Source organism: Lindgomyces ingoldianus (assembly GCF_010093535.1).
Source record: "Lindgomyces ingoldianus strain ATCC 200398 unplaced genomic scaffold BDR25scaffold_23, whole genome shotgun sequence".
Lineage (NCBI taxonomy): Eukaryota > Fungi > Ascomycota > Dothideomycetes > Pleosporales > Lindgomycetaceae > Lindgomyces > Lindgomyces ingoldianus.
This window is the reverse complement of record NW_022985184.1, coordinates 763,861-774,191: the sequence shown is the minus strand read 5'-3', so window position 1 is coordinate 774,191 and position 10,331 is coordinate 763,861. Positions and strand designations below refer to the sequence as shown.

The following is a 10,331-nucleotide window of genomic DNA, read 5'->3' as shown; positions in this document are numbered from 1 at the left end:
AGAAAAGAGGTGGTAGGATCTATGTAAATTTAGAATTACAAGGTCGTCTTCTTGGTCTTGATAGAGGTAGCTCCGTTAGAAATGTGGTGAACGCATTGTTCCTGGATTTGGGTGGATGGAAAAGGGTTTGCAGGACTTGCGTGAATGTGTGAAGTTTTAAGGCATATACTACTTTTTAGCTTGAAAAGGGATCAAGTGAATTCTGGGGATCGAGTGCGACCTATCTCCTAAAAAGTTGAAACCCACCATCATCTGCATCAGCCTCGTCCTCACTATCTTGATATCTGGCCTGCGCTGTTTCTCCATGTTCCCCTCGTTCATCCGAATTGGCTTCAAGAATTTCGCTTCCCCTGTCCTCGTCGTCCTCGTCGCCATTCCCTTTATCTTCCGAGTTGTTTCCCTCCCTCTCTCTTAATTGCGTTCTCAAGCCCTCCAGAATAACACCCATCCTAGTCTTTAAATCCGCATTCCAAACTTCCTCGATCTGCACTTCCATTTCCCTTATCTTATCTCTCAACTCCTTGGCTACCTTATCCTCTTCTTCCGCCTCGCCATCATCCACATCTCCTCCAGGGCCAAGCTCGACAGCGATTTTACACCCAAATGCAGTAGCAAATTCTCCCGCCATCTTCGCATTAGAAATTGCAAATACCACCTCCTCAATATGCTCCCACCTCTCTGGCTCCTCACCTATCGTCTCCCTTTTCAACTCCGTGTCGGGGAGTAAAACTTTCCTCCACGCTTGCGCGATGTCGGCGACAGGGTTCCCATAAGCACCGCATCCCCAAGGCCCCAGTACCATCTTCTTTACACCTTTTGAATATGCAATCCTCATCACAGCCCTCATCTTACGTTCCACGACCTCCCTATCCTTCTTCCCCAACCTCTTTCCCCCCTCGAGTTCCGGAAACCGCAACATTCCCGCCGAAACCACATCAACCCAATACCTCTCCTCCTCCAACTCCCCACTCGCTTCCCCTAGCACTCTTGCATTCCTGAAAACAAGCACATCTTTCGTGAAAATTCCGCCGATATCGGGGAGCCGGTAGAAGGATTCGTGGAGAGATGGCAGCAGTGTTGTTCGCGAACAGAGGAATTCTTCTTGCGATGTAGCTCCAGAGAGAGTTCCACCGCCGGGGCGCAGCGGGGAGGCCATGTTTAGTATGCAGGTATTTGGTTTGTTTTTGCGAGAGGTGGGTGGATATACGTTTGATGATGAGGATGAGGATAGGGTGAAGGAGGGGTGTTTTGATGGGAATGTCAGAATGTGTGATGCGGTTAGAGTATCCGTTACGATTATTTTGATCCGCATTGGGTTGGAAGATGTGGGAGATGCTTGGGTTGGATCCAAGGCCAATGAGAGCTTCGCTATTCGCTCATCCAAAGAATCTCTTCTCCTATCCTTGCCCTTCCCCTGCCTCCCACCTATCCTCTCTTCTCCTCCAGGTCTTTTATAACCCTCCCTAACTACAACCTCATCCTCAACATTTTTAATCCTACGTCTCCCCTGCCCTTTCCGCTTAACATAAACCACCTCTGTACTTCCACTCCCTTCCTTTTTAGAGCCAGTGACACCAAACTCTCGCGCAACTGGTGGATCAACAATTAATTCACTACCTTCAACGCCATTCCTTGCTCTTACGTTTGAAGCTAGGATAGCTGGGACGATTTGGTTTACAATTTGACGAGCTTGTTTCGCACGGACATATTTGCGGATGGCAGGGGGTGCTAGGCCTTGGGATTGTGTTGTCCGTCCCATTGTATAGTATGTCTTCAAAAGCGAGGTGAGAGGCGTTGAATATTTGGTATTGGGGTATTAGGGAACGTTAGAGGGGGAAAGGGGGAGAAAGAGGGAGAGATGAGGTGGGCTCGGCGACGAGAAATCTGCGATCATTGGAGCTAGGAAGTGGAAAGTATAGCCGAGGCCAATTCCATCTGATGTAGCATCAGCACCCGGCCTTGATGTTAAAAGTCTAAGAACTTGAATTGAGATGGATCTTTGATCACAAGAGAGAGATTATGCCAGGATTTTGCAGATGTTTTCTCCCAATTGGACTATCTAGAAACGCGCGCTATACAAGCAAAGCCTCCGTCTAGGACCACTCCTTAAAGCTCTTCTGCCTCTGTCGGCTATTCCACTGCAATGTTCTGGAAATACTATCAATCCAATCCTTGCTCCTCCGGTCCAACGGCAGCACACTAGGAAACGGGAATCGTGAGGCGCTAATGGTTACATAATCTCCGGGTCTCAATTCGACTCTTTCTCTGCCATCGAAACTTGCCCATGAGCTTGTCCGAGCATCATAAGGCACACCTGCTCGGAGAACGATTGTGTCAGGGAGAATGATAGGCCGGAAGGAGAGCGTGTGCGCACAGATGGCTGTCACAAGGATGACGGGGTTATCTGGATGGCACAACGCGCCGCCAGCTGCGAGATTGTAGGCAGTGGAACCAGTGGGTGTGGAGACACATATACCGTCTGCTTGGACTGTGGTGAAGTGTTCGTCGTCGCCGAAAAGTTCTATGCTAGACATTGTGGGATTAGGCCCTCTGTCCACGACGACTTCATTTAGAATATTGTGCGTTCCTTCGGGCTTGTGTGTGTGGTTATCTTCACTCTCCTCACCAATTAGCTCTTCTACGAGGTCTAGGGTGGTGTTTCGGTTGTTTTGAGAGCGCATGATGGTAGCTTCGAACCGGAGACGTAAGCTGACCGTTATGCCTTCATCAAAGGCTCTTGATAGCGTTGTTGGATACAGATCGTAGTCGAATTTAGTGAGGAAACCTAGGGAGCCAAGGGAAAAGGCCAGGACTGGTGGTACGACTCGCTGGAAGAGCCACGAGGCATAGAGAACGGTGCCGTCTCCGCCGAGCTGCTGACCATCAGATGGAGTTATTACTGGCGCAGTATGATGCTTACTGCGAGTACGATGTCAAAGGTCTGAGGCTTCTCAGCGCACAACTTATTCGTCCAGAACTTCAGCCGCCCCCGAAATGATGGGTTCATTGTCAAGAGGCCCTCAGCATTGAATATCTTGTTGTTCTCCAGCGTGCTCTCAACGTAGCTATTCCTGGTAAGCTGGTGTGCACAATGTTAAGAGGAAGTGGAATTGTACACTCTGTAATTGCTATTCTTGGTTAACAGCCATTCCGTCGTCTCTCTCGTATGCGAAATAAGCGTTTCGTCATGCGCTTTCGCCAAGATGAAGACATTGTGCACGTTCAGCCTTATCCTGATCTGGGCAAGCTTCTTCGCCAGTTCTCTTATCCCAAACGCCATGTCCGAAATCTGCTTCTTGGTCAAGAGCCGCGAATGGTGGCTTTGCTCGATCTGTCCATTGTCCACCTTGCGTTCTTGCACGAGACCGTCATATGACGTATTGCTGTCCTTTATGAGCATACCATCATGCTTTTCAAGCAACGAATGTACGAAACATTGCGTTTTCCGGCGAACGTTGTCCGGGCGGGGAGCAGTAGAAGGTATGAGAGACGATTTTCGACGGTGAATAGCCTCGTTTTCGAAGACCACCTGAGCCATTAGCGGGGAATGCAACATTGACGTGATCGATATACCTCAAGTGGTTGCTGCCCTTCTTGATCGCTACTGTTCACACTTCGGTTGTCGTAATCCATAGAGTCTCCCTCAGAGTGGATGTAAGTCTCACGAATACATAATTCGATTAGAGTGGGGGTTACCTCGTTCGTCCCTCTAAGCTCTGTCACGCCGTTTTCCGAATTACCGGTAACCATACTCTAGGAGCTAACGTTCCAATATGTGGAAGGAATGGATATTGATGACAAGCGGCTTATAGACTCAGATTGCTTTGAAGTTGAGGTAACGCTACCGCGGGGGTGAGTCCCGCTTCAACCAATCAGCGTTGATGACGTCAGCCATTCAGCGTGCTTAATCATCCCCTGGTTTGAATGGCGTGCTGTGAAGTCATGACAATAGAATGCTCGACTTTGGGATGTGGGAAACAGTGGTAGGCTGTGTTTGAACACTGTTGGAAAGGATAAGATTGTGATTGCCTCAAGGGCCATAGTTCCTTCCTCGAATGTCCCATTAGCTTCACTAGGAGCCAGCCTCTCCTCGATTATAGGTCGAGTCGATGACTTGAATCAGGGTCGTGTCAATACTTTGTGGTTCCTGTTAGAAGCTGAGGTCATTCATAATGGAACTTCTACAGACTGTAGCACCTCTTCGATCACATCTTCCACTGTTACTCCTTCCAGAACAGCTTTCACGGCTTCCAATGAACTTCCCCATTGCATGCTTCGCTCATTCTCGGGCGCTGTGATAACAATCCGGTGGGGATAGATCTTGCGAGCTGCAAGTGCAACTAGAGATGGAGAAATATATGAGAGTCCGTGAAGCGGAGCCAATGCACTGACCATGTTAGCTTCTTTCATGTGCAGTTTAAAACTGGGAAAAAGGGTGAGCTTACTGGGCAAGGGTGTTGAAGTGACGGGTTGCCATCGCTGAAATGCCTCCTGCCACAGCTCGATGCAGCCGCATGAAGACGACAATGTTGTGAAGATATGATCGTACATCGGAGCTTATCCTGACTTCTGCAGTCAGGGCTGTGAGCTTTCCGATTTCCTAGTGCACATCAGTTGCAGTCGATCCTTTTTGGCTGATAAATTACCTCCAGCGAAAACACTGGCGCTAAAAACTTTCGCTTTTCAGCCAGCATGGGAGATGTCCGAACCACTGAAGACGTAGATGCATCGTCGTCAGATGCAGGCGCCTTGGTCTGAAGCTCTTCAAGATTCGGTAGACCATCATCCGCTTGATGCCTGTGGGATATGAAGAATTGGTCATTCTATAGAATATGAGTGATAGGCTGAGGAAAACGGTGTAACCCGTACCAAATGAGTCGTGAGCCGAGCAGTTCCACTGGGGTTCAACGCAATGAAGAGGAAAGGCCGCGGCGCCGCGTGCACGGCGGTCCTTGTGAAATTGCGTTTTCCACGAATAAGCTATATCTTTAGTTAATCGATTATGTTTAAATTCCAGGGGTAGCTCTTACCTCCAGTGCTTGAATTTGGACTTGCTGAGTGGACTTGTTAAGGTTCTGTGCAATGACGACATTGGCAATTTGGCGGCTATCTAGTGGGCTGAACGGCAGATGAGATTTTGATGTCCGTCTGTCAGAATACCTTGGGATCTCTGACGAAAACATAAAGGACTGGTTTGAAGTTAGAATTGTGCATCAGCCGTTGTGCAACGGTCATTCGTAAAGCGTCGGGCAGGACGGAGAAAAACTGACATCCTCTTTCGTCTTCCCATATCTGCTATTGAAATATCCTTCCCCATCTTCTTCTACGAGAATGCCATGACCAAAGTCATCTAATGAGGTCTGCTCAGAACAATCCAGAACCGAGCACTTAAGGCCGAATACATGGGAAGCAATCTAAATGATCAGTATGCTTTGTATGAGCTAAACCTAATGTATCCACATACGACTTGAAGCTCAGCTACTAGCCCACTCAATGTCTCTCCATCAGTTTCGATGATGCAGTGCTGATCTGCCACGAGGCAGAGAAGCACAGCAAGCTCAATGTCGCTCAGAGCTTGAACCTTCTCCACGATGCGTTCGTCAGCCTCTTCCATGAACCTAAAGGACACCTGTAGCGCAGCTGTGTCACATACAGGGGCGAGCGGAAAGACGTGTCAGCAGGTGGCAACAAAGCTGCGCTCAAAGGACTGCGGGGTGCGTTGGGAGACGGCGGTGGGGTGTAGGAAGCTATGACTTATCAAGACTAGCTCATGCGAACTAAGTCTAGCGTGAACACCTCAGCTCAACTTCATGTCTCGACGCGCCAGGCAGACTTCAATACCATATCACACCGCCTAAACACTTCCTTTCGCCGCCCGCTTGGTGGCAAATTGCCACTCAAAGGCGAAGCAGGGTAAGTGATTGGGAAGCTTACGACAGATGTGAGGTTCACGGCTTGTCATCCCGCCATTCCTTCCAGCCTTCTCACCCTTCTTGTCTTATCTCTTTTGCTCGCCACAACAGAGATGCTCCCCATATCACACTTTTCTCGGACGTCTCAATCCCGGCAGTTCTCATTTGCCACTTCGTCTTGCCGTATTTGTCACATCGTCGTCCTTCATTTCTCCCGAGCGCCAACGAGGCTCACCACCAAGATCTAAATGCACGCTTATCATTCTTGATCTTTTGGGGCACCCCAATCAGTTCTGCATAACCGTAGAACATTTCTTCGGGTTTCCTCTTGACATCTCACCATTTTCTTAAGAACGACTAGAAAGAGTGCTCGCCTACGAGACTTTAGATCTAGCACAGTTCGTCTGAAATTGCCTGCAAAAGGAGACAACAGTACGCTTTCTTCCTCCCCTCCGGGAGCTAGAATTTGGTGTGAGTTTTCTTAGAAATGCTTCACTCACGTATCTGCCTCTTGTACACCAAAGAGATTAGGGTACCAGTTGGATTTAAAAGCCTGGGAATTTGCTATCCCTATCAGCGCGGATTATTCCATGGTTTTATTCTATGGATTGCGCGAAGCTATTCCCCTTGGATTGCCGTTAAGGCGGACACGACACACCCGATCCTAGCTAGCGACGAGGACACCTACGACGACAGCAATTGCTTATTTTACGGAGCGAAACACGAGGCTGAAATTGATCACTGATTGGTATTCTACATCAGCTGACAGTGGTAACGGTTCGGCTAGGGATCGCGCCGAACCGCCACATTACAGTGGAACCGTCAAGTATTGGGCTCCCACGTTCGTGGTCCGCATTGCTGCCACCTAGGCGCTTCGACTGCGACGGACAAAGGCTGCTTTATCAACACACGGTGTCACCGGCAGCATTAGGATCTCACGTTGCTCCAGCTGCTGCAGCGGCATATTCGACCCGATCGAACGAGAATCCATTGGCGCAGATGTACCTCCAATCAGATTCTAGACCTTGAGAGAGCCTAATGAAGTAGAGGATAGTAAACTAGAAACACTAACCAGGCCTACTATTTGGAAGTGTGCATCGTCTCTTCAGGGCTCTCAGGGCCAACTTCTGACTCAGGGATTCAGACCGCTCTGGCACTCAAGAGAGCGGTAAGCGACATGTCTCGGCCCTTTACTTGGAGAATCTCTACGTAGTACTAACAGCAGGATGGCCCCAGGTGCGAAACATCCGGGCGTGCCGTTATGTGTTGTCGTCGCCCCGGCTGCTGTTCTCTCGGGCCAGTGAGTCTTGCCGTGGGTAAAATGACTACTACTGCCTGGGCGCCACCAAATTTAACTCATTTTTCTGCCAATGTAGGAAAGGGTTGAAGTTTCAACTTCGATGGGAACCCTGGGTTATCGCTTCACTGTTTCTCTGCCTTGCGGCAATGCCGCCGCCGCCGCTATCTACATCGCATACCAAAGTAGAATTTGACGACCTTATATGAAGACATTATGCAACACTTCTCACCCTTAAATCGTTACCCAGCCTCCTCTCACCTTGGAATTCTTAACATGTCGACTCAACCCTCTACACACGGGGGGGATGGCAAACTTGGCAACCAGTCAGTAGAGTTGTGCTGTTGCGGGATCCCACTAATTGCCACAGAGAGGGACAACACTCTAAATACCAAGCCGACCTACCTCTCCCACCTCCACCGAATGGTACAATTCTAGTCTTCTTGCCGTCGTCCTAGAATTAATTCCTTTCCAGGCTCCGCTTCCCAGGGTTTCAACTCCCAACAACGCAACTGCCCCTATCATTCTCCAATCCTTGAATGCAGCCCTTCAAACCCTCCCAAATTTCGTGGCGCAACCCCTTTGCACAGCTTTCTATACTCACCACCAGCCGAACAAGCTTCCTTGTTCATGCGACCGGATTCCGTGCAGTCCTCTTTGGCCAAGGGATGCACTTGCGGACGGCTGGACCAAATTATCATTGACGGCATAACTCACGACGCTATTAATAGCCTAGGTTCGATGCTGGGTACCCAATTTGAGGAAGGGTTGAAGAACTGGAGGAAGCAGTTCTGACTTTCATTCATAATCCCATCCTTTTGTTCAAATGTTCAGTCAATAGCTCGTCGGTTTGTGTTCTCAGGGTCTTCTCTTCGTCGACATTCCTTCGTTGGTCATTACGAAACTCTTGGCTATATATCTAACTCTATTTTATTTCATCATGTTCTAGAATGCTGCCTCGATACTGCTCAGTACGTTCGACTTGCTGGTTGCCTCTTCAGTGACATGCATGTCCTTGATACCAGCATCGTTACTTACTACCTCCTCCATGCAAGACCCAGCCGTGTTCAATCCTATCACCTACAGGAACGGGCTGGGTTACAGAAAGAGCATGCAAGGGTATATTTGACTTATGATTCATATGATCCTGCAGTTCGACATTATTAGGTATAGGTAAAGTATCACCCGAAATTCAAACGACATTGGGATAAGAACATCCCTGGTTGTAATGCTTGCACAAAGTGATACTATCAAGATGTCTTTCACGAGGCTACTGATATCTCCTCTAGCTTCTTTTTCGCGGCCCACTGCTTCTCGATGTTAATCTTTTCCAGTATCTTATCGGCCCCCTTCTCGAGCAAAGTTTTCGCGACATCTCTGCCCATGGTCTCCGCTTCTTCAACTGACCGGACTTTCTGCACTGACACATGTTCCACAGAGTCCTTGCCATCTACACTAACAACGATGGCTTTTAGAACTAGTTCTTGGTCGTCTAACTTTATTTGGCTGTCTTCAACCGCCTTCCTATTCTTGTCGTAATCCTGGGCAGTTTCGGTTCCGGTAGCAACTCCATTCCCGCCCCTCCATGTCGTTTCCACGCCAATCGGAACGCTACAGCCTCCCTCTAATGCTCTCAACAGTGCCCTCTCGGATGAGCAAGCTCGAGATGTCCGTTCACACCGGATCTTATTCAGCATCTCCTTCATCGCGTCATCATTCTTCCGAATCTCGATGGCCAAGGCTCCCTGTCCGACGGCGTGTAACATTCCCCCATTATCACTGCTTAGATACTGACTTATTCGATCTTCCATACCGAGCCTCTTGAGACCTGCTGCTGCGAGAATGATCGCTGCGAATGGAGAGTCTTCGGCATCGAGCTTGCCTAGTCTGGTCCCGACGTTCCCTCGGAGGTCCGCAAATTGGAGCGTGGAATAGAGACGTCGTAATTGGGCCGCACGGCGAATCGACGAAGTACCTATTGTGGCATTCGGTGGGAGTGTGGTGATTGTCGTGTTTTTCGGGAGTCGTGGCGAGATGACGAGCGCATCGCGGGGATCTTCGCGCTCAAGGATAGATCCCAAGATTAGGTTGTCGGGCAGTTGTGTTGGCATATCTAAGGACAGTTTAGGATGAAATGATATTTGCTTTGCAGGGTATCCATAGAAAGTACCTTTTAAGCAATGCACAATAATATCTAACTCCCCCTTCTCTAACATGGTCTCCAACTCACCCGTCCACAAGCTCTTCGCATTCTCTCCTTGACTCAATTGCTGCAATGGTGTAACCTTATCTTTGTCCCCCTGCGCCAACACAGCGCAGATGTTGTATGTTCGGTGCGGGTAGGCGTCTTTGAGTGCTTTTTCTACGGAGCGAGCTTGAATTTGGGCGAGAGCTGATCGTCGCGTGCCAATGTTGATGGGAGGAAATTGTGCGCGAGCAGAGGTTGAGGGACTCTGGGGAGTTATGTTGGAGGGCGTTGGGAGATTGGAAGCTGTTGCTGAGGCCATTGCCAAAGTGAATCCAAGGTGGTGGGGTCTCAGAGTTGTGAAAATGTGAGGGTAACTTTTGGATGGAGGGGCATTTATCTCAGCAAGCTCAGACGAGATGGGGAGAGAGCCTCGACAGGGGCAAGCCCCTGCTAGTAGCCTTAGTGGCGCAAGCCCCATCTCTCTAGCCAATAAGGGTGTAAGAAAGGCTTTCTCTCCCTAGCTGTCTAAGGGACTTTTATGATTTTTTAGGTGATATCATGGTTCTAAACCTCCTCCACCATGCACCAGCTCAACTAAGAATTACTGTAGCTTTACCACTTTTCGTCCAAACCAGGTTAGATTTTAATAGGTAATAGAGACAGTCTCTAGCTATATCCTAACATTTTTGTAACCTAATTCTAACAAGATTCAGCAGAGTATTGCGCCATTAAGTCCTACGCAGGACATTTTAATAACCCCACAACTACACCTTAATGCGACTTCCTAACCACACAATATATCATCTTTAGAATTTAAGACCTGTCTAAGACAGGCTCTATTAGAGAGCCTGCAAAATTTTAGGAGATCTAGGCCGCTAGTTATTAAGCTGGATAGTAGGCTAGGGACATCGCGATCGCTCTCATGTCTGCAGCT

General features: G+C 48.8%; 5 protein-coding genes across 5 annotated transcripts; 1 reads left to right on the top strand and 4 right to left on the bottom strand.

The window, feature by feature from the left end:
• Nucleotides 1-203: 203 nt before the first annotated feature.
• BDR25DRAFT_372739 (uncharacterized protein) lies at nucleotides 204-1,759 on the bottom strand (the record flags this gene model as incomplete). The annotated part of the gene is made up of 2 exons (XM_033697244.1): nucleotides 204-1,408; nucleotides 1,475-1,759. The coding sequence occupies 2 exons, from the start codon at nucleotides 1,757-1,759 to the stop codon at nucleotides 221-223; spliced, it is 1,473 nt and encodes a 490-aa protein (XP_033545719.1). The 3' UTR covers nucleotides 204-220.
• A 334-nt stretch (nucleotides 1,760-2,093) lies between these two features.
• Nucleotides 2,094-3,538, bottom strand: BDR25DRAFT_230948 (ATP-NAD kinase; the record flags this gene model as incomplete). Its single annotated transcript, XM_033685363.1, has 3 exons — nucleotides 2,094-2,873; nucleotides 2,921-3,065; nucleotides 3,117-3,538. 3 exons carry the CDS (start codon nucleotides 3,536-3,538, stop codon nucleotides 2,094-2,096), a joined length of 1,347 nt encoding a protein of 448 aa, XP_033545718.1.
• A 285-nt stretch (nucleotides 3,539-3,823) lies between these two features.
• On the bottom strand, nucleotides 3,824-5,704 carry BDR25DRAFT_53793 (uncharacterized protein). Its single transcript, XM_033698713.1, has 7 exons — nucleotides 5,465-5,704; nucleotides 5,271-5,414; nucleotides 5,031-5,189; nucleotides 4,870-4,980; nucleotides 4,647-4,823; nucleotides 4,446-4,600; nucleotides 3,824-4,387 (listed from the first exon to the last, which is right to left on the bottom strand). Exons 1-7 carry the CDS (start codon nucleotides 5,612-5,614, stop codon nucleotides 4,168-4,170), a joined length of 1,116 nt encoding a protein of 371 aa, XP_033545717.1. The 5' UTR covers nucleotides 5,615-5,704; the 3' UTR covers nucleotides 3,824-4,167.
• A 1,488-nt stretch (nucleotides 5,705-7,192) lies between these two features.
• Nucleotides 7,193-8,121, top strand: BDR25DRAFT_53788 (uncharacterized protein). Its single transcript, XM_033698712.1, has 3 exons — nucleotides 7,193-7,535; nucleotides 7,580-7,635; nucleotides 7,685-8,121. Exons 1-3 carry the CDS (start codon nucleotides 7,426-7,428, stop codon nucleotides 8,002-8,004), a joined length of 486 nt encoding a protein of 161 aa, XP_033545716.1. The 5' UTR covers nucleotides 7,193-7,425; the 3' UTR covers nucleotides 8,005-8,121.
• Nucleotides 8,122-8,471: 350 nt separating this feature from the next.
• Nucleotides 8,472-9,756, bottom strand: BDR25DRAFT_289827 (porphobilinogen deaminase; the record flags this gene model as incomplete). The annotated part of the gene is made up of 2 exons (XM_033688477.1): nucleotides 9,380-9,756; nucleotides 8,472-9,322 (listed from the first exon to the last, which is right to left on the bottom strand). Exons 1-2 carry the CDS (start codon nucleotides 9,714-9,716, stop codon nucleotides 8,472-8,474), a joined length of 1,188 nt encoding a protein of 395 aa, XP_033545715.1. The 5' UTR covers nucleotides 9,717-9,756.
• Between the last annotated feature and the right edge of the window lie 575 nt (nucleotides 9,757-10,331).

What these genes read in the sequence shown, in the direction of transcription:
- BDR25DRAFT_53793 (XM_033698713.1), bottom strand. Translation starts at nt 5,614, where the DNA reads ATGGAAGAGGCTGACGAACGCATCGTGGAGAAGGTTCAAGCTCTGAGC. An exon ending in TAGTAGCTGAGCTTCAAGTC is followed by an intron (nt 5,415 to 5,464) that starts GTATGTGGATAC and finishes CTGATCATTTAG; the next exon opens with ATTGCTTCCCATGTATTCGG. An exon ending in CGCCAGTGTTTTCGCTGGAG is followed by an intron (nt 4,601 to 4,646) that starts GTAATTTATCAG and finishes GATGTGCACTAG; the next exon opens with GAAATCGGAAAGCTCACAGC.
- BDR25DRAFT_53788 (XM_033698712.1), top strand. Translation starts at nt 7,426, where the DNA reads ATGCAACACTTCTCACCCTTAAATCGTTACCCAGCCTCCTCTCACCTT. An exon ending in GATGGCAAACTTGGCAACCA is followed by an intron (nt 7,536 to 7,579) that starts GTCAGTAGAGTT and finishes TAATTGCCACAG; the next exon opens with AGAGGGACAACACTCTAAAT. An exon ending in TCTCCCACCTCCACCGAATG is followed by an intron (nt 7,636 to 7,684) that starts GTACAATTCTAG and finishes ATTCCTTTCCAG; the next exon opens with GCTCCGCTTCCCAGGGTTTC.